The 23,884-nt window shown below is 39.0% G+C and overlaps 2 protein-coding genes across 6 annotated transcripts in view; one reads left to right on the top strand and one right to left on the bottom strand.

Annotated features, from left to right (window-relative positions):
* LOC114239888 (uncharacterized) overlaps positions 1 to 23,884 on the top strand; it is a 471,744-nt gene that overhangs the window by 393,894 nt on the left and 53,966 nt on the right. The window lies entirely within an intron of this gene.
* LOC149502792 (uncharacterized) lies at positions 5,972 to 13,350 on the bottom strand. The gene is made up of 4 exons (XM_089728479.1): positions 12,918 to 13,350; positions 12,429 to 12,447; positions 10,086 to 11,028; positions 5,972 to 10,038 (listed from the first exon to the last, which is right to left on the bottom strand). The coding sequence occupies exons 1-3, from the start codon at positions 13,174 to 13,176 to the stop codon at positions 10,671 to 10,673; spliced, it is 636 nt and encodes a 211-aa protein (XP_089584605.1). The 5' UTR covers positions 13,177 to 13,350; the 3' UTR covers positions 5,972 to 10,038; positions 10,086 to 10,670.

Genomic DNA, 23,884 nt, shown 5'->3' with positions numbered 1-23,884 from the left:
GCAGCACGAACGAGGTCCATGTCAATATCGGCGGTGCCTTAATCAGGATGTCTTGAGTGATCCAAATTGGGATGAGGCTTTGAGCACGCTTTTCCTCCAAGTGTGCCATATCTTGTAATCTAACGGATTCAAATCTGGACTGGAGGAGGGCCAGTTTCGTGCGGATGAAGTCGATTTCACGCGCCGCCAGCCAGTTTGTGTGTCTTCGTTCTATGAGCTGGCGCGAATTTGTTGGATACCAGTGCTGTTATTGAACATGGTATGAGAACAGGTTCCACAAGGTTCGTCAGGACTGTTTTTGTACAAACTGATTCGTTTTTACACTCTCTCACAAAATGTACCTCTGTTAAGCCCCATAAGAAATCCACCATACATGAGCGAGAGGAAATGACCTCGTTGGACACGCGGAATACGGTTGCTCGCTTCTTCACTCCGTGTGCGTACCTTTCATTTGTTTGTTGTAGCTCTCTTCTACGGTAAAAATTTTTCACCTGAAAAAGAATTTCCCGATATTTTTTCCCGGTACCGCTTCAACAAGCGCGGCATCTCTTCAGTCTCAGGTCCATTAGACGAGCATTCAAACGATGTCTGTTTTTCTTCGATATGCCGAAGCCCTAAGTCTTCATTTAACCCCATTTCACCGTGGTTCTGCTTAACCCATCTGAAGGGCCAACGTTTCTGCTTACGTTTGGGATTTCTTTGAATTCGCGCTTCACAGCTTTTATCTGGGAGTCCTAGCAGACCGAGGGCGACCACTTCTTGACTGTCATCTACACTAGAGTCTTCTTGTATCGTTTGATGGTTACGATAAACGAATCTTTTGGTTATATTCAATTTTTCAGTATGTTAAATTTGAATGGGCGCGTAACCGCAACGATGCAACGCAATACTGCAACACGGTCTTCTTTAAGCGTCACTCCATATTTAAAAATGAGCAAAATTCTAAAGTATACATTTTTTTTCATGAACAATTTGAAATTCGAATTCAATAAACTTTTTGTGGCCAGCATTCTAAAAGAAAAGTTTTACTGTGTGACAATACTTATGACCTGATAGGTATTGTAGTTGTAAGTGGGATAATCGTAATTTTAGTAAAAATACCATCGCAACTTATCTATGATGACCCCTAACTCAGTTCAAACCGTATAGAAATTTCCGTTTTCCTTGAAACACAAAAATAAAGTCTCACATACACTCGATTGTTAAATACATTATTGTATAAAGATTTGGAGTCAGTTAATCCATTAACAACTTACAGAGATTTGCGGACACAAATACATATATGTGAACTATATTTTTTATACTAGTGTTCACTGACACCTCAAGGTTAAATTCAATATTTTCAAGCGGTCTAGCTTTATTTGTTGCAACGACGAGTTGACGAGCTCACCGTCCATCTGATATTAAGCGTTCCCATCATATATAGACAAATAAGGTGAATGTTGTCACCCCCCATTAGACATGAGGTGAAAGTCCAATTATATTGTATAACGAATCTACAATTCTTAAAACCTGGTCATTAATCTATTTGCTGTAGTGATGCGTATTGCAAGCCAGTACCGATAAGCCCCATCAATTTACTTAGTTCAACGAGGAACGCGACGGAGTCACGTCAGTAATATGAACCTACTAGATGATTCATAAGCGGTGCTAACGAAAATATCGTACAACACTGACAATACATTGCTAACGTGCTACCAGCCTTGAGCGCTCGTGTTCGTCGCGGACGCGTCACCTATGCTTTATATACACTCCGCTTTTGTTATCGTGTATAGAGGTGGCTCATGGTTGTGGTAATGGATTAACTCAACTATTCCTCCTTCGTTCACTTTGAGCTCGCTTTCAGTTCATTCGCTTCTGTTTCGAGCACTTCATTACTCTACAGGTTTGTTGTGGCTGTGATGCGAGTAACTGTAGTCTTTGTATATCATTAATTGAGCTCCTCCGGCGTACGAAGAACTTGAACGGTCTCATCGTCTGAAGGAAAAAATAATCACTTAAGGATACCCCTGCGATGATACAGCTGCGAAGAATCGCAGCGGGATTTTCATTGCGAAAGATACGAATCGCTACGTGAGGTGTGCTCGGTGATCGATAGTACCGACTTCGAGGTCATGTTTGAAGGTTAATTGAGGCCGTCAACACAGAAGTGGCCTAACCCACAATTTTTCATTTCATGCTTATAATTATGTATATTGCATTTATTTAAACTAGCAGCCCGCTCCGACTCCGCTCGGGTCAACAAAAATTTCAATGATAGCTGACGTTTATTTATTTTTTAAATAAAGACACTTATTGCGGCATAACTATATAGTTAGACATTGCTGTCACGACATTTTTTAAATATAATGTGTTCTACAAAGTCGTAATACATTATTTTATTCTACCATCAATAGTTTTCGCAGGGCACGCGATGTAAAAAATATTTTATGAAAACTTAAACTCATTGCTCCATAACAACTATGGTAAGCTTAGGCCACTTTGCGCTGACGGCCTCAATTAAAGAAAAAAAAACTTACAGGAATCTGTCATAATAAATAAATAATTACACTTTGATGCTGAACCTGTTATTCGCTTCTTCGTGCAAAGTTCGGATGTGGAAACTAGAGAATGTGGAGGGACCATTCAAGTTATGATAATACTACTGTTTGTTATATGTCTTCAAGGGTATGGCTCTATGAGAAAACATTAATTATACTTAAATCACTTTTGTGTGCGAACTTTAAAGAATTGTAAAGATTTATTTTGAGGTATTATTGTCTTTTTTTTTACTTAGATGGGTGGCGAAGCTCACAGCCCACCTGGTGTTAAGTGGTTACTGGAGCCATCGGCATCTACAACGTAAATGTGCCACCCAACATAAGATATAAGTTTAATACTGTATAAACTACTATATGTATGTATGTATGTATATATGTATGTATGTATGTATATGTATATATGATTTGTATATATGTAGATATACTTTTTTTGTATGATCGTAACCTAATATAAATTTCATTGCACCTACCACTATTTACTCTGCACTACCTTTGGTGACTGGTAGAGATACCTTAGGCATTAAGTCCGCCAATGTAAATTTTACATGAAGTGTAATAAATAAAATAAATAAAAAATAAGTTCTAAGGTCTCAAGTATAGTTAGAACGGCTGCCCCACCCTTCAAACCGAAACGTATTACTGCATCACGGCAGAAATAGACAGGGTGGTGGTACCTACCCGTGTGGACTCACAAGAGGTCCTACCATCACTTGTCTAATTCTATTGATGCTAACAGGTCTTCTTCCTATGGTGAGACTTAAAACTGGACCGCCCTATGGGCAAGTCCTGTCGTTATGCCTACGTCAATATGATTGAAACAGAAATGAAAACAAGAAATCGTTTATAAAACTATTAATTTCTTATACTGTCAAACATATAACAACACTAGCTGTACCCGTCCGCTTCGCCGGGCATTTAAATTAACATTATATTTCTCACCCCCACAAAGATTCTCATCATTAACGCCTCCGCAACTGGTGTAGGGAGTCCAAACACTCATATAAATATTAGCCAATCCATTAAGTACATGTATTTATACATGGATACCAAGTTTCAAGTCAATCGCATGCATGGTTCAGTAGTTATAACGGAACATCCGTAAAAACCACTGTATATTTATATATTAGTATAGATAGTATGGATTATGCTAATCTAATATAGTTTTTTTAGTCTCTTATATCTTTATGTAGAATCCACTTCCAGTTCTTATTAAGTTTGGGGGAGGATGGTTGTGCTCTAGTAACGCCCACTCGATCCTCCCGTACTGGTCGACCTTGAACCTCGCTGAGCACTTCCCCCTGTGTCGTTTCGAGCACCTCATGATCTTCGTATTAGGATAACTCTTCGTGGTGGTCACCGAGAATGTGTAGTTCTTGTACATAAACAAGGTAACTCCATTAATCATTGTCAACTCTTGCAACTCATCTGTAATGTAAATTGAGTTGCTAAGTGCGATGGTTTTTTGTTGTTGCATATTTAAGGGAACGAGCTTACGGGCTTGTTGTTAAGTAGGTACCGGAGGCCGTGAAGATCAACCTAAATGCCTTCAAACACCTGGAGAAATCAGGTACAAGTCTTAATTACCGTTTATGAAGGGTGTCCCACCCTTCAAAGCATAGAAATAGGCAAGATGACAGTAACTATCCATGCGGGCTAACAGTACGACTTACAGTTGCCATTGGTGAATATGCAATAAGTATTTTTTATACAAAAACGTTACTGCCTGCGGGATTTAAATACCAGTGTAGCATTGATCATAACAGCATGTAGCATTGATCATAACAGGCATCTTATCTAATAGGCCACGACTTCGCGACGATCTAAAAAGAACACTCGTAAATACAATTCAAGGTACATTATAACTTTTTTATTTTTATTGCTTAGATGGGTGGACGTGCTCACAACCCACCTAATGTTAAGTGATTACTGAAGCCCATAGACATGTATGACGTAAATGCGCCACCCACCTTGAGATATAAGTTGTAAGATTTCAGTATAGTTACAACGGCTGCCACACCCTTCAAACCGAAACGAATTACTGCGTCACGGCAGAAATAGGCAGGGTGGTGGTACCTGAATTCTTGGGAGGCCATGACCAGGTTTTGCGACCTGGTCATGGCGTTCCGTGAGGCTGAGGAGCGCGAAAGGGAGTGAGATCCCTCTTCGGCTTATCAGCGAAGAAGGCGGAGTGGGCGGCACGGGCGCGAAGCTCCCGTTCATCTCCCGTAGGGGCTGTCAGGTGCCGGGTGCGGGGCTGCCCGATACTTGGCTTTTGGTCCGGTGGTGAGGCGGCGCAAGGTGGCTCCTGTGCACCGCTCACGGTGTGTCTCCGAGACGACGTCCTGCGGGAATTTCCCGAGGATGGAGTGCCGTCCTATTAACAGGATGGGTACCGGCGACGGCGAGCCTTCGGCGCGCACTGTGCGGTACCGTGGGTTTCGTGGAGTCGGAGTGGTGGGGCTCGATGGGGTTTAGTCGGTAGTCGTTCTGCGGGGCAAGTGCTTCGCGCGCCTTTTTCAAGGCGTAGTCTCCTGTGAGAAATTGGGGGAGGTGAAGGACCTCGGCCCTTCTCTTCTCCCCTTCTTCCTCTCAGGAGGCGCCGGAGTCCGACATAACCCGGTCCGTTACCCCTCTCGACTGGGTATCCGTAAATGGATTCCCCAGCGTTAAAAAAAAAAAAAGGGTGGTGGTACCTAACCGCGCGGACTCATAAGAGGGCCTACCACCAGTAATTACGCAAATTATCATTTGGCGGGTTTCATTTTTATTACACGATGTTATTCCTTTGCCGTGGAAGTCAATCGTGAACATTTGTATACGTACTTAACGTATTTCATTAGAAAAATTGGTACCCGCCTGCAGGATTCGAACACCGTTGCATCGCTAGGATACGAATGCACCGGATGCCTTATCCTTCAGGCCACGACAACTTTAATAATAATTTAGTAATATTGGTACGAACTGAACAGAGAGGAGACGGATGAGAGAGGAGATGGATGAGATACCATCAGCAAGTTATAGCCAAGAAGATCATTCATTAGTCTGCTAATGTGACGCGATAGACGATTTTCAAGCTTAAAGTCTCAGTTGTTTTCAAAACAAACGCTACCCTCAGATGCGAAATATGTAGACTTTACACAGCAGAAGTACGCAGTGTGGTAATATCTCCAAACAAAATATGAATGATCGATTATCGATTTACTACAAAATATTGTCACATTAAAATCGATTCAGTAAGTTTTTTTTATTAAGAATAAGGATAATATTTCGTCTAAATAAACGATGCTAAGCCGATTTCAAGAACGAAACGCATCAATTAATCTCACCGATGACGATGGAATCGCCTTGAGAGTTTACGATACAAACAAGTATTTTAAAATCGATCCCAATTTGACCGGGAAATCGATAAAATTTAAAATAAAATACACATAGTCGAACATAAAACATTTTTTAATAAAAATATATTATTATTTCAACATTTTATTTATAGCACTACCCTCGTCATTACTTACTAAACAAAAAATCGATTCACAAACAGAGAAGAAATTACTACAGGTAGGTACTGTTTTGTAGTAGCCTGCGTATGTTATATTGTTCCTTCTTTCCTTGTAAATTTAATAATATTTGTTTAATGAAAAGTTGTACTAAAATAGTCACTTAAGTACCTTTATTACGCAAGAACAAATAATAATTTAAAATTATCAATTTGAATAGTCGCAAAATAGGACCTCCAATTTTTAGACGCCATATTATATACGAATTGTAAAATTCAAATCGGCAAGTTTATTTACACACTTAAATTTAAACAAATCTATATAATATTATATTTAAGTACATAAAATTCAAATGTCATTACGTAGTCAATGATTGTCAGGAATACTAAAAACGGAACTTCGATAACCTATTCATACTGCCAGAGATTAAAACATTCGAAAATGAAACTATCTTAAATTTAATTGAATATAAATTTTAATATTTTTTTCAATATGATATAAAAAAAATCCTTAAATTTAACTTACTTTTCCCCCACTAACCCTTTAACCCACTTAATTAACAATTAACCTACCCAATAGAGGTTTAACAATTTTAAAAATGTATGTATTCCCCGGCCTTCGTCAGATGATACGTCGGTGGCTCGTGACAGTGAGAAGAATCAGCGTACAATATAGCACCGTCTTCGGCTAATCTCACTTGGGCCTTGCAACCTTTCCTTTTCTGGGAACACTTATAATAACGATTGCTGTTCATCTGAGCAAACGTGTAGCCGCGATACATCAGCAATTTGTATTTCTGCGTCGGAATAAAAACGTATTCTGAAATGAAAGAATTTTTTTAAACAATATACAGAATTTTTAATACGCTTTTATTAGCTTCAGACGTATGTATGTTCGTAACGGAATCTTTGAACATGATTTTGACCCCCCCTTCAAAACGTCGGATTAAGTCGAAATTTGGTATACTTATTAAGGACCGATGACAATTTAATATTCAAAAAAAATTGAATAAAATGGAAATTTCAAGTAAAAAATGAAAAATAAATAAATCATTTTTTTTACACTATTTTTAATTCAAATTTATAAAATTTATTTTCTATTTTTTAGTTGGATTTTCTATAAAAGCGTATTTTGTAAGTTTTTTAAACTATTATTTATTTTCAACTTAGAAACTACACAAAATATAATTGACAACATTACACAAACACAACAATTAACACATTAAACGCCGGTGGCATTTGAGACATTTAGACATTTGTAGAAAATATTGAAAACTACCTGACCCGGCAGACTTCGCAGTGCCTCAATCGATAAATAAAAGGCTTAAACTTTTGTATAAAATAAACTTAAAACAAACAAAAGGAATTCGTCCGACGGGGAACATATCAAAAAAAAAACAAAATTGTTATTTTTATATAATTCCGAGCATTTTCATATTTATCTACCTTTTAAACCTTTTTGTTCGTTTTCGTAAAACACTAAATTTTCTTTCTATATTCACACCTCCCTCCACCGGAGCAGAGTTCATCTATATTATCTGGAACCGCTGCGTTCATCGACAGTGCATTTATAAAGATCTTTTCTGCCACGTTGCATACGGCTTTGGAATGAACTCCCCTCCACGGTGTTTCTTGAACGCTATGACATGTCCTTCTCCAAACGAGGCTTGCGGAGAGTACTTAACTTACGGTAGGCAGCGGCTTGGCTCTTACCATCAGGTGGGCCCATGCTCGTCTGCTTACAAAGACAATAAAATATATAATTAAACTATAACGAAGATAGAAGCAATATTTTTTTTTATAATTATGAGATGCCGCGTTTTCCCAGGGCCGGCGTACAATGTGTTAATAATAAATTCGGTATGAAATAAAAATATATAGGCCTTACGTTTTGGAATTACGGTGAAAAGCTGTCAAGGCTATAATGAACAAGGATTAAACATGACCACGACAGTTCTGCCAAGAGTAATCGACTATGATGACGTCATTGGCAAATGTCATCATTAACTAAGTCTGAAATAGACAAAGCACTATGCTAACTAGGATTACTTGTAATGCGCTCATTAATAGCAGTTAATGTTGAGGTTTTGGTTTCGGTTTTAAGAAAACGCATATTTTTTTTGTAAATATATTATATTTAAAATATATTCTATTTAACCACTCCTCATTATTTATTCATACAATTCTTATGGACATAATAGAAGATTTTAACAAAATAAAATGAGAATATCCTTAATGTTTTTGAAATCAATAAAATTTGCATTAATTAAGGATAACTCTAAAAACACTGGTAGGATATTCATAAATTTAAATGGAACCACATGATAAACACCGGCTTTAAAAAAAACATTAAAATCGGTTTACCTAGAAAAAAGTTCTATGGTAACACATAAGAATACCGCCAAATTGATAAACGTCTCCTTTTTTGACGTCGGTTATCAAATATCGTCGAAGTCCTATAAACACATAAAGGAGACGGAAAATCGTGGGCCAAAAATGTAATAACTTGGAATGTAGTCTAAAAAATTTGTCATATTTTGTTATATAAGAATATAAAAAATCACCTCGATCCTCTTTCTGGGACCGGAGAAAAATGAGAAAGTTAGTTTTTGTCGGTATAACGGTGTGATCGATTTAATTAATCGATTACAGGATTATAAAAAAAAAAAGTGTGTGTGTCCGCTCCGACGCACGACTGGAGTTTACTGGATATAAAAATTAAACGAAACAATACGAGAAATAGTTCTATATTACGACAACACGATACACTACAGATTATTAACAAATTAACGAGACACAAAACAAACGACTAACAAATATATGAAAATACAATAATGAGAGAAACGCGCGATCAGTACGAGGCTTTGTGGCGGACTGCCGGCGCAGCAGCCCGGCGCGCATTTCGTGTGACATGCGCATAACGCATTTCGTGTGACATGCTAGTACGATTTTGGTCCCCATAATTTTCATACCCCGGGCCTATATATGTAAATCGATTCTAAAGGAGTAAACTCCAAAAACATTGCACTAGGTAATTAATGCAAAGTAATTAAATGAGGGATTTATACTTGTTGTATACAAGTGCGGTATACGCCGGATTTAATTGCGATTATATACATAAATGAAGAAAAAGTCTATTATTACTTAGCAAAGTAATATTATTATCGATTTCAAATCGATTAAAATCGATTGCATTTTTGATGACAGCTTTGACACTAAGCTGAAGCATGACGTTTGTTCATAGATTATACAATTATTTTTTGGCGCTTGTTGGTTTTTTCTACTCTACTCTTTTTGTATCTTCGACGCATTTTGAGTGTGTATCTATCGGGCTGTTTTTATATTTTTAACGATCACTGCTTTATTATTACGGATTCCAACTCTGCCAGCCTTGTACGACAGTTGCTTCTACACTAATGGATACTGTTGAAATTATGGATCGCTGTGTGAATTGTGGGATAGCAATTCCATATTCCATACCTGATATATATCATTGATATTCATTCATAATATGACATTTAAAAGATTATCCAATGGATATAATAAACATTTACTTATGATTAAATAAGTTATTATTCAGCTCGTTTAAAGAGATTGTAACATAACCTAACTTTTACTAAATCTTTATTAACTCGGCTCTCAGATTGAGAAAACTTTTATAATTTTCAGCAAGGTACTGATAAATCTGAATCTATTAATTCATATTAGTTTCATCACGTTACATTCGGGCCCAAAAATGTATGTAATCGTTTCAGTCTCCTTTAGTTACGAGTTTTTACTGTGGCAAACAGGTGAGTCCATATAAATATCTAGATTATAAAATCTATTTTATATGGGGAAAAATCAAATTTTATTTATTTATTATTTATTTACTTACAAGATAATAAATAAAAGTATTACTCACCTAAGCCGCAGTCTAATCTAATTTCATAAGAGTTAAGCATTTGCTGAGAATCGCATAATTATCACATTTCATAGCTTACTGTAAGTAAAAATCTACGATTCCTAGTTTTTTAGGACCTAATTCTTCTTTGAGATTCCCTTTTGAGAACCTAATTCTTTTATCGGTTTAAATCTTATAATAGTCTGGTAATTTGATTGGTTAATAATATACAAAATATTATACAATATGACGTTATCACAATTAAACATTGATTTCAAACTAGCGACCCGCCCTCGCTTCGCTTCGGAAACTGTAATTTATTATTGATTTCTCCACTATTTAATGGATGTTATTATACATATAAACATTCCTCTTAAATCACTCTATCTATTAAAAAAAACCGCATCAAAATCCGCTGCGTAGTTTTAAAGATTTAAGCTTACATAGGGACAGATATAGGGACAGAGAGAGCGATTTTGTTTTATACTATGTTGTGATGTCAAACCTGTATTTTTGGATATTAAAAAATGTATTGAATGCTTTTCGTAATTCTATTTGCTACAACAATCATTAGTAATTTTTATTCCTTGCCTGTACTGTAGTAATTGTACTGTAGTACTGTAGTAATTAATTCAACTTTTGTGTATGTTCTTAGCTTTGCTATGCCCCTGTACATACCATCAGGTTGTCGCATGCTCATCTGCTTACAATGACATTAAATAAGAAACATTTTTTTATAACCTTACAATTGTTTTTATCCAGAAACTTTTATATAAAATCCTTGGGCAACTCTTTTGTACACCGGGGGAGCGTGTGTATGTATATTATCCATAAAAAGCACTTCTGTCTCGTCCTTATTCAGGAAGATTCTCGCTTTGCATCCTTTGCTTTTCTTCGAACAATAAAAATGCCTAGGCGTCGTTTGTGCAAATGTAAATTTGTCCGCCATTAACAATCTTCTTGATTTCGATATATTAATGAACTGTATGCTATCTGAAAATATTTTAAAATTATTAAAAAAAACACAAGTATGATTTGGTTGCCGAAATCTGGTCACGAGGGGAAGTAAACAGTAAAAAGGGGACAAGAGAATCATCTCAAAATACAGATTTCTTTAATTTTATCCATTGCGATTTACGTAACAGTAAATAACATCAAAAACACTGTTATATACTATTATGTACTAGTCTATTGTACTGGTAGTAAGTTTACGAGCCCGCACGGGTAGGTACCACTACCCTGCCTAATTCTACTGTGAAGCAGTTATGCGTTTCGGTTTGAAAGGGCAGCCGTTGTACTGTTAATACTGAGACTTAGAACTAATGTCTCAAAGTAGGTGGTATTTGCTTTGTTAATGTCTATGGGCTCTGGATACCACTTCACACGTTCGGTCATGAAGTTATATTTGTCCTTGTAGGCAGACGAGCATGCCTGATGGTGAGTGGTGACCGTTGCTTATAGACGTCAGCCGCCATGCCAGGGGCAGAGCCAAGTTGCGTACCGGTGCGTGGTCTTAAGCCTCGTTTGAAGAAGGACATGAAAAGTGACATGAAGTGTCCGCCATGACCGACCAAGATAACAATTGTTTTTAGTCTGGCGTTCAACGTGTTAAATTACAAACCAATTAATATTTTAAAGATGGGTGTTAAAAAAGCGAGCGCAAATGAAACATTTCAAAACTATTTCCGACATCCGTATTTCAGTGGTGGTGATTTCATTCCTGCTTATGCCGATAGATCCTTATTGTACTAGTACATACAAACAAATCAAAAATATGTCTAATTCACTCGTTACTGAGATACATTTAACCATTACCAACCATTGAAAACGACAACTGGGAATTTCTTCAAGTACCTACGAGATGCATTACCACTTTCTCCATTTCATATGTCTGAGCAAGTATAACTAAACTTTTCCAATCGATTTTTTATTGCTTATTTGCGTGAACGAGATCATGGCCCACCTGGTCTAAAGTTATTACTGGAATCCATAGATATCAACGAAGTAAAAGCCGTCACCGACCTGAAGACGTCAGACTTCTGAGACTCCTTTTTTGTTTGCAATTAAAATTATGTATTCACAACTATACGTGTGTGGCTGAGTTTTTAGGGTGATTTATTTAGTCGTGGTGTCGCGAATCTCAACTTAAGCTTACATTAGCTTGTTTTGTTTTTGTTTGTTGTTTGGTCGTGTTTAGACTTGGCTAGTGGTGTCAAGGACGTAACTCAATATGGCTCTACCAAGGTGAAAATACCGTAGATTCCATGTCAACAAACCCGTCTTGCATAATTTAACGATGGTGACGAAATTAAAATAACTTAATATAATATAATAAATAAAATAATTACTATAGGGAAACAAAAAAAAAAACAAGGAGAACAAAAGAATCATTAGTATAAACTGGATTTATTGTTATTCGACAAAAAAAAAATCGATAGCCTTGCCGATACCTACGAAACCGATATATTAATTATATAGAAATAAAATATCGAAACATAAATAAAAATGTCACATCTCAAAAATCATAGCTTCTATAAATTATTTGGCAAATCAAAAACATTGCCCTAAATACGTCATTACGGATCTTCACGATTCATTAACGGTGCTTTTAGGTACCTCAAGCACCGGTCGCCGTCCTCGCTGAATCCGTCGCTTGCCACAAAAAGGCTAGACGAGTAAATTAACGCATAGACACAGCCCACTGAGTTTCTCGCCCGATCTTCTAAGTGGGTCGCGATTCCGATCCGGTGGTAGATTCTGCGAAGCACTGCTATTGTTAGGGCCAGTGTTAGCAACACTCCCGATTTGAGCCCCGTGAGTTCACCTACTAGCTCGGTGAATCTAAAATAACCCCCTCGAGGTTACCCACCCAGGTGGGAAAAAAAATAATTTTTTTGTCTCTTTAGTGATAGCATTAAAATACATTGAAATAGTTGAACTTAGGGCGGGGCTTTAGACGCTTAAAGAACGCTTATCATTTATTTTAATTGTAGATTTTAACCCATCATCTTGAAATAGAAACCGTCGGCTTTCTGGTAAACAGGAGGCGTGTGATTATGAGTGTTGTCCATTAAAACGATCTCAGTTTTGTCTTTGCTTAAGAATATTCTAGCTTTACATCCCTTCAATTTCTTAGAACAGTAATAATGCCTTCGGGTAGCTTGCGCGAAAGTGTACTTGTTCGCCATCAGCAGTCGCCGGGAATTAGACAAACGTATGAATTTTATATCTGCAAAAGTTAAATTCGTTTTAGTTTGCATTTAATTTTGTAACGTCACTTATTTCATTACTTTAATTCAAATGTTTTGGTTTTTTTTTTTCTTTTTTTTTTTTTTATTGCCCTTGTAGGCAGACGAGCATACGGCCCACCTGATGGTGAGTGGTTACCGTTGCCCATGGACTTCAGCAATGCCAGGGGCAGAGCCAAGCCGCTGCCTACCATCCATTACCAACGTTGCACTTTTACAGTTTTTCTTTGTCTCTGAAGACGTTTTTTATGTATCAAATTTTAACGTCGCAAACTACCTATTTAGACAGTTATTTTTTGAAAGAAAAAAAAAACGTTTGTTTTTTATTTCTTCCTACATACAAATAAAGAGCAATATCTGTTATACGGTCACCGTCCTCGTCGAAGCCGTCGCTTGCGACGAAGGGCTCGACGAGCGAATTAACTCAATAGACACAGCTCACTGAGTTTCTCGCCGGATCTTGTCAGTGGGTCGCGTTTCCGATCCGGTGGTAGATTCTGCGAAGCACTGCTCTTGCTAGGGTCAGTGTTAGCATCACTCCGGTTTGAGTCCCGTGAGCTCACCTACTAGATAAGGTTACACTGAAATAGCTTGAGAAGCTATCAGCTTAGGTAGGGGAAAAAAAGTTATAATACTATAGTTCACTGGCGTTGGTTTATTTGGGGTTCCTAAAGGCCATCCCAGTATGAATTTAGTTGCAATTCAAAACGCAATAATGTTTAAAATCGATTTAGAAAAGATTAAAAAAATATTTAAATGCGGCTGAGCCAGTTGTATCTGATACCTCATCGCTTATCTTAAATACGCCGACTAGAACGAGGAATTATAGTTGACATCACGGAAGCCTACGCAGTTACGGCACTAGCCAAAATTTCTTGCAGGAGAACAACCGGTCATCGTTTGGAAACGCTAAATAACTTCGCTGTTTACGATGACGTAATGACGTATCTATATATGAATACGTAAAGCAAAAACTTTGTATCCCTTTTTACGAAAATTGCGCGGACGGAGGAGTATAAAAATTTTCCACACTTATAGAGAATATAGAGAAGAAGTGCACAATGCTAATATTTTTTAAAAATAATGCATAAAAGATACATTAAATCAATAAAGAAAACATTACACACACTACATACCATATATTTGACGCACACACGCATGCATACTATTTATTGTCAAACTTTTGTTCATGATGTCTGTTGTCAAATTGAGAATAGATTAAATTTTTTATAGTGTAGTCTTAGCGAAATTTGTGATTATACAAGTATAAAATACAATCATAATAGTGTACAAACTTACAATTCCAATTAATTATAGTCGAATTTCGACTACTGCGGGACTTCTAGTTAATATTAAAAATAGCAGTTACCGTTATCCGATCTACCGGCCCATACCATGTTTAGTTATTTAACAAAGCCCATAGAAATAGCAATGTGAATGTTGCATTTAATTCCAAATGCGTATGTTTAATTCCATTGAATGAATCCAATTTTATTCAGCGTGCAGTAAAAAAAACTTACTTCGAAATAAGACCAGATACAACGGCGACACCGTCACAAATATCACAACATACCGTTTGTAAATCACTCATTCTTACACAACTAAGGAGTTTATAAATTAAATCAAATAAAACTCAAAGAAAAATATCTACAATATTTATTACAGTTGAATGAATATCAACAACGAAATTATTTAATTAAGTAAACAATTAGAATGCTCCAAAACTAGGGCTATTGAATTTTACTATGTTATTTTTTAGGAAATTTACAGTTACAATTTTTAGCACAACAATACAAATATCAATTTTTTTTTTTTATTGCTTAGATGGTTAGACGAGCTCACAGCCCACCTGGTGTTAGGTGGTTACTGGAGCCCATAGACATCTACAACGTAAATGCGCCACCCACCTTGAGATATAAGTTCTAAGGTCTCAAGTATACTTACAACGGCTACCCCACCCTTCAAACCGAAACGCATTACTGCTTCACGGCAGAAATAGGCAGGGTGGTGGTACCCACCCGCGCGGGCTCACAAGAGGTCCTACCACCAGCAAATGGAAACAGTCAACTATGAAATCAATAAAATTCATACTATATCAGTTTTAAAAGACAAACACGGCGGTAGGGAGTCTTGGGGACCCGCACAGGTAGGTACTACCACCCTGTCTATTACTGCCGTGAAACATATATACTGTATAATTGAAACTTAGACCTTATGTCTGAATGTATGAGGCAGTATTCCCATTGTAATTTCTATGAGCTCCGACAACTACTTAACATTGAGTGGGCCATTAACTCACTCGTCTGTGTAATAATAAAAGAACCCGAATATAGAATAATACACCATTTTACAAGTATTTTATTATTATATTTAAAGTGTTACGCTACGCAATTGTTCATTTAAATTAATATGTAATTTTAAATACACATATACCATATGAACGCAATAAATAAATAAAACGACTACTTCCTTAAAAACTTTTGAAGTCGTCGTGGCCTAAAAGATAAGACGTCCGGTGCATGCGTATCGAGCGATGCACCGGTGTTCGAATCCCGCAGGCGGGTACCAATTTTTCTAATGAAATACGTACTTAACAAATGTTCACGATTGACTTCCACGGTGAAGGAATAACATCGTGTAATAAAAATCAAACCCGCAAAATTATAATTTTGACTTCCACGGTGAAGGAATAACGTCGTGTACCTAATAATAAAAATCAAACCCGCAAAATCATAATTTGCGTAATTACTGGTGGTAGGACCTCTTGTGAGTCCGCATGGGTAGGTACCACCGCCCCGCCTATTTCTGCCGTGAAGCAGTAATGCGTTTCGGTTTGAAGGGTGGGACAGCCGCTGTGACAATACTGAGACCGTAGAACTATATCTCAAGGTGTGTGGCGTATTTACGTTGTAGATGTCTATGGACTTCACGTAACCACTTAACACCAGGTGGGCTGTGAGCTCGTCCACACATCTAAGCAATAAAAAAAAATAAAAACTCAATTCATTTCCCAGTAATCGTAGATATTTTATATGAAGCGTAAATTATTATTAGAACAGCAAACTAAAAACATACATCTTAAAGAAAGCACTATGTTATTGTAGAGATACATTATAGGGACGACATATTTTAAATTTTCAAATATTTTTTGCAAACAAAATATCATCAATTTATTACATCATCAACAATGCTACTTATATTTCGATGCCTCCAATGAACACTACTCTAACTAAAAATTTTGAAATTTTCGTTTTTCACGCAAATCGCTTCACTATTTTAATAGTATTACAAATTCATTATTAATGGGGTTCGAAGCAAGAGTAAATCAGCTAGTTACACAAGAAAAAACCATAAAATTTTTATTATTGCAGATATATTTATCAACTTTTTTCGTTTAAACTCTCCTCCTGTAAACCTACGAATTTGGAGTTAGAGTAGTGTTCATTGGAGGCATCGATTTATAATGTTTACAAAACATCTATATTGACTACCTCCGCATCTAGAAAATGCGTCGTAGTAATTTTCACATTTACATCTAACTAAAGGTTAAAACTGAGCATCATATTAAATACTATTAATAGTTAATACTTAAAACATTGAATGGAAATTGATAATCCTAAAACTTTATTGTATTTCATTTGTTTTGGTAAACTTGCAATTAATATTCTAATCCTTCTTTATCAAAGTCAAATGACAAGTAATGACTTCCTTATTCGTTATTCGTAAGCCGGTTATAAGAAACGGGCGGACGTTTTCAGAGCGACACGACAGCGTAGGTCCCGTGCATTGGCTGACTTGTATATTCATGAGCAATCAGCCTATAGAAATGAAGCAAACCAACATTGATAGCACTACCTGATTGTTTTATTTGGAAGGAAGTAACACAGGAATATGAGTATAAGAAGGTACCGCCTTTGAACAAATACATTAAGACTTGTCTAAACGTAGGCAGAGACTGTGGGATCCATCTTATAATCAGATGGGCCGTGACTATGTCTGCCTATCTTAACGAACAAAATACCAAAAAAAACATTATTCTTATAATTTAGAGATCATTTTTTATCTTCAAGCTTATCAAATTTACGATTATATTATTAGTTAAATGATAAGCACAATTTATTGCTAAGGCGATTTGATAAAAATCCTGCTGATGGGAGGAGAGTAAAGCCCTTCAACTAAAATAGTGTCCGCCGCCGTAAAGTAGAGAAAACCTTTTTCGGAAAAGCTGCTTATATAAAAAAAAAATTTAGGCGTCTATTCGGGTTTAGTGTTCTGAATTTTCTCGGAGTCATTGAAAAAAGGTCAGAAAGTCATTGGAAAAAGATATTCTTATACAATACTCCGTGCCCTGAGTCCGAAATCCACTAGGGCACTTGAAAAAAACGCTAAAAACAATACTGCCTTACATCTAAAATACTTTATAACACACCAAAGCCATTTCCTATGTAAGCCTATCAATTTTAAGACCTATCAAAGATTCTAATTTTTTGGCAAACATGGAATGATCTTTAAATTAATGGTTTACATCTAAAACAAATGGTTTTTTAATAACCATTAACCCACTAACCTAAATAATAACTTGATACTTTTTAGAATACTTTTGCGACATCACCGCTCTTTTACAATAAATGTACATACATACAATCATTCTATATATTCAACTGCGGTTTGCACCAACTCGAGTCGACTGTAGACTTTCAAATTCTTACAGCTAACATAACATTATTACTCAAAATTTTCTCTCAAAACTTCGGTAGCTCTTTTATTAAAGCAACTTTGCGATCCTTAAGTCCATTTCGTATACCTAATTGTTTCGCGTCCTTATCTATCGAATCGGATAACTGTCATGCGCGTATCTAACTTAAGTGAATTGACTGTTATTTCAACAATCTGTTTTTGCATTTTGAATTTATTCTTGAATTGTCGGACAAATCAACAGTCAGAACTTACTGGTAAAGACAGATTAACTTTCCTATTAACTTTTTGATGAATATGATTGAAGAAACTTTAAGACCTTGAAATTTTACTAGAACATTCTTTTTTTTTTTTTGTAAAACTTCAATCGTGTTAGATAGTTTTGATTACTAAACATTAATTAGAGATTACATTGTGACTAGTACGAGTGGCACATACCTACAACATACTCATATTTTGAAACGTAAATTTTGTTCCTTAAACGTAAAATTTTGTAGTCGTGACAATTCCATTATTTGATTTTTCAAAATCTGACAGTAGACAACATACGTTTTTTTTTCAGTTTAGGTAATATTAAAATTTAAGTAATCTAATATTAACAATCGACAGAATTCAAATACAGAGCATTTTTTACAACAAAAAAAAAACAGATTGATATAGCGTTGACGCTATACGAGACAAATATGAATATTTCTTGATGAAAAATTCACGTGCATTTTTTGCATTCGACAAACATTGTTATATTTTTAACGTTCGGTTGCATAAAGATCAGACCACTGAGTTCCTCGCCGGATCTTCTCGCCTTTTTTTTTTTTTTTTTCCTACCTATGCTGATAGCCTTGAGAGGCTATTTCAGCTTCGCCCTAACGTTAGTAGGTGAGCTCGCGGGGCTCAACCGGAGAGTTGCTAACACTGACCCTAGCAAGAGCAGTGCTTCGCAGAATCTACCACCGGATCGGAAACGCGACCCACTGAGAAGATCCGGCGAGAAACTCAGTGGGCTGTGTCTATGGGTTAGTTCGCTCGTCGAACCCTTCGTCGCAAGCGACGGGTTCGACGAGGACGGTGACCGGTGCTTGTGGTGCCTAAAAGCACCGTTAATGGATCAGGAGGATCCGTAATGACGTGCTTTGGGCGACGTCGACGGTTTACCATTCGGTCTACTGGGTCGGGTATGTAATTTCCAGCGGCTACGATGAGAGGGTTCTCATGTCGTGCCGCCTTCTCAAAATGGCGCAGCGATGCCGACTGTAGATACTTACTAAGGGAGTCGAGCTCCAGGTCGTCGTGGAGATCCACATTCCTAAGGAACCAAGGCGCTCCGACGGCTATCCTGCAGAATCGTGATTGAATAACCTGAAGGGATTTCAAGTTGGTGCGGGCTGCGTGAGCGAACACTACGCTTGCATACGTCATGACGGGGCGTATACAAGTTTTGTAGAGAGTTACCTTATTTCGGAGGGACAGTTTGCTTCGACTACAAAGCATTGGATAGAGTCGTCCTAGAATAAACGCGGCGCGGTCGCGTACCGTTTTTATATGGGGACGGAATGTCATCCCTCTGTCGAGGGTGACGCCTAGATATTTGACCTTCGAGACCCACGGAATGGGCTGGCCAAAGAGAGTGATGGGACTAACGGCGGAGGTGTTTGCGCGCCTACTACGGAGTGGGATGCTCGAAGTGATGTTCGGAGGGCGACCCCTTTTGAAGAGCACCGCTGCGCTTTTCGTGGGGTTGATGTCTATTCGCCACTTCCGGAACCACTGTCCCAGGGTGGCTACTGCGATCTGGAGTCGCCGATGAAGCAGCGACATCTTCCTACACGAGTAGTAGATAGCCGTGTCGTCGGCGAAGAGCGCTAGATGGGTCTCCGGAGACCGGGGTATATCATTGATATACAAACTAAATAATAACGGGGAGAGCGCGGAGCCTTGCGGGACTCCGGCGGTCAGTTGACGGGGACGAGAACGAGTTCCCTCTACTCGATATCGAAACGAACGGTTCGACAAGAAGTCTCGTATGATGAGCACGAGTCTGTCTGGCACTCCCATGTTGTACAGTTTATAAATTAAACCGTTGTGCCAGACTTTGTCGAACGCCTTCGCGATGTCGAAGAAGAGGGCGCCGGTCGGGATTTGTTTACGCCTATTTAGTCCTATCAGAATGTGCTCCGTGAGGCGGTGCACTTGTTGTACGCACGAGTGTTTAGAGCGGAATCCGAACTGTTCGTCAATGAGAATTTTGTTCGCGGTAACAAAATCCCAGAGGCGTTTCCTAAGGAGCCGTTCGTAAATTTTTCCTATCGTCGAGAGGAGACTAATCGGACGGTAACTAGAAGTTTCGTTTGTCGGTTTGCCCGGCTTATGTATACCGATAACGTCCGCTTCTTTCCACACCGCGGGAAAGATGCAGTGCGTCATAGCGGCATTTAAAATTGTAGCCAACATTGCTATCAGTTGGACTGGCAAAAATTTTAGCGCGCGGTTGTGGATGCCGTCGGAGCCGGGTGCCTTCCTAGGTTGGAGGTTGTGGATCGCGTCTCTAACTTCGTCAGTGGTAATGGGGGGTAACGCGTCCGAGGGCGGCAGGGAAGCTCTGCGCTCGACCTCCCTGTCGACTAACTCGGTGTGTTCGGGGTCCGCGTGTTGAGTGCTGGTGGTGCACTGCTCTTGCAGTGCATCGGCCAGCAGCTCAGCCTTGTCATCGTCATCGAATGCCGGTGGTTGGCCTGAAGGGCGTATGAGGGGAGGCATAGTAGCGGTAGTTTCGGATTTGAGAGTCCTAGCTAGTCGCCAGTATGCTTGGTGGGAGGGCGCGAGTTGTTCTAGATAACTATGCCAATTATCGTTACGCGCGTCGCTTAAGCGGGAGTGGACTTCGCGTTGTAGACGACGCATCCGAATCCGGTTTGAATGCGTGGGAAGACGATCGTAGGCCCGGATTGCCGCGTTCCTAACTCTTAAGAGATTCCTAAGATCGGGGGACAGTCTGATGCGGTGGAAGCTGTCCTCCACATCGACTTCTTTAGAAGATCTAATGATCGCGGAAGATATGTGATCGGTAATGATGTTTATGGATTCGACGGTGTCCTCGGGGGATAGATTCGAATCCGGGCCGTAAGGGAGGATTGGCGGAGCGGTGTCGGCTAGGCACGTGCCCAGCTTATTCCAATCCACCATGGTCCTCGTAACAGTGACTGGGTTGTGGGGGCGACCGAGCTGCATAACGACAGGTCGGTGGTCTGAGTCGAGCTCTGACATTGCTTCGATGGAACGCAAGCGCAGAGTTACGTTCCTAAGCAATGCCAGGTCTATAGTGCTCGGACGGAGCGCGATGTTATACGGATAACATGTTGGAGTTGGGGGACCGACTATTTCAAAGGTGAGGTCGTCTATAAACGCGTCGAGACGCCTACCGTTAACGTTAGTACGATGGCAGTTCCACCTAGTGTGGTGGCAATTTAAATCGCCTGCCAGGATGACGGAGTCTCCCATGCCGAACAGTGACTCGATGTCACTGCTCAGAAGGGGCTTGTCCGGGGGGAGATAAACGGATGCGATGACGATCGGCTGGTGTCCCGTCAGCGAGATACGGCACACTGACGCCTCGATATGTGAGAGCGAGGGAGTATCGAGAGGGACAACGTGCAGGGCCCGCCTATAGTAAATGGCAGTCCCGCCTTTGGAGGCGGTGAGTCTGTCATTCCTAACCATGACGTAATTCGCGACTTTCGGGTCGCGACGCGAGGGCTTCAGACAGGTTTCCTGCACTAATAGAATATCTACAAGATTATCGCGTAGGAATTCGAAAATTTGATCGCGTTGCCGCGCGAGTCCGTTAGCATTGTAGAATGCTAACGTAAGGGAATACGGTTTTTCTCTACCTTTTTGCGCCATTGGTTACCGGTAAAGATTTTATAACGTACGCGACACGGACTCGTAAACGTCCATGTGATCGAAAGCGGCCGCGAGCCGCTGTTCGGGGGTTACCGACCTACGGATAGCGTCAGCGAACGATCGCAGACGGTCGAAGTTGACCGCGGTGACGAAGTCACGCACGAGCGCGAAGTCGTTGGCGGCAGAGGGTTGCGGGGGACGGAACGCGGGCGCGGGGCGAGGTGCGAGCAGGGGCTGGGGCGCGGGGCGTGTCACGAGCGGGGGCGGGGGTGCGGTTTCCGTTCCCGCCTTCGTATACAGCGGTTTTTTCCACGCCGACACCGTGGGAACTGCAGCCGGCACGAAGGCGGGTTTCGGCACTGAAGGCGCCGAAGTCTTTGGGCCGACGGTTCGGGGGGCTGGGTGGGTCGGACGTTTTCGCGGAGCCCTAGGACATCCACGGTAGTTCGCGGGGTGCCCTTGCTTAAGGCATAGGACACAGCTGGGAGGTTCGGTCGCGGTTTCCCTATCTCTAACGCAATCTAACGTAGCGTGATCGCCGAGGCATTTCACGCAGCGGGGGCGCGCGTGGCAATTACGCGCCGAGTGGCCATAGAGTTGGCACCTGTAGCACTGCCCTTCTCGCCTACACGTCCGGTGAAACTATATAGCATAACGAGGTTACTAGAAATAGGTAGGCAAAAACACACACACACACACACACACACACACACATACACACACATGGCGTCATTCGTTCAATCGTACGGATGAAGTATTGGGCGTACTACAGCCGCAAATAATGTCATGAAGTCCCTTGTAGTAAACGTTCTAAAATTTATACATCAATTAAATAAAACATTGTGTCCTAAAATAAAAATCTTGCAAACATCGACTACAATTTACACAGTAAATTAAAAAAAAAATTACTTCATTTAAGTGAAACCACAAATATTTAAAAACAATAAGCTAGTGCATTATCAAAACCGGTATTAGCGGTCGAATCTTGTGTCCGTTCCGTTGTTTTGTTTTTAATTTCCAATCTTTATTAGTCACATTATAGTTTTGCGTGTAGATAATGTCTGCATTAAAACAACAATATACATGAAATTCAATTTTGTTCCGTATTTTACGTTTACATTCAACTCGATCGAACGAGGCGAGACTCAAAAACTGTACATTCCCAAGGAGACAATCATTTCGCAACTAGTTCAAACCCTTACATAGTAACCTTCAACCGTTTTCATGTAATTCTTAGGTGGATGGTTGTGATTGTCGTTCAAGATTGCTATTTGATCGTTGTTGTCCAATTTTAGTTGAAACCCTCGCAAAAACTGTACATTCCCAAGGAGACAATCACTTCGCAACTAATTCAAACCCTTACATAGTAACCTTCAACCGCTTTCGTGTAACTCTTAAATGGATGGTTGTGATTGTCCATCAAGATTGCTATTTGATCGTTGTTGTCCAATTTCAGTTGAAACCCTCGCAAAAACTGTACATTCCCAAGGAGACAATCATTCCGCAACTAATTCAAACCCTTACATAGTAACCTTCAACCGTTTTCATGTAATTCTTAGGTGGATGGTTGTGATTGTCGTTCAAGACTGCTATCTGACCGTAGTTGTCCAATTTTATTTTCGCTTTGCACAGTCTCCATTTTACCGAACAAACCCACAGTTGGGGACTCGCCTTCGAATAAGTGTAACCATCAACCAATATAAGATTTCTTCCCATGCGAGACTTCACGATATTGAAGGAGCAACCTGTCAAAAAACCATAGGAATATTTTAGAATCACAAAAACAAATATTTTTATAAATAGCTATTGACTAGGCTAATTCAACATCGGATTCGATCTCTTAAAGTCTTAGTTTACCTTTTTACGGCTGATCAATTCTAGTTTTTGTTATTATTTTCCAAAAATAGACATTCCATTAGACAGTAATTATATTTATTAATAGGCGTACAAGGTAATTAGGATTTTTTATGCAATGAAACATTCCTTTTTAATTAGTTTTATTAAGTACATAGATTAACTTAAAAGTACTTATATCTATTTAATATTATAACTAAATCGCATACATGATTACTGATAGTGAAATTTTCAAAAAAGCGTGTAGGTTTTGTTTATGCAATTTAGAGGATTT

Source organism: Bombyx mandarina, chromosome 06 (assembly GCF_030267445.1).
Source record: "Bombyx mandarina strain Sakado chromosome 06, ASM3026744v2".
Classification (NCBI taxonomy): domain Eukaryota; kingdom Metazoa; phylum Arthropoda; class Insecta; order Lepidoptera; family Bombycidae; genus Bombyx; species Bombyx mandarina.
This window is presented reverse-complemented; position numbering and strand designations above follow the sequence as displayed.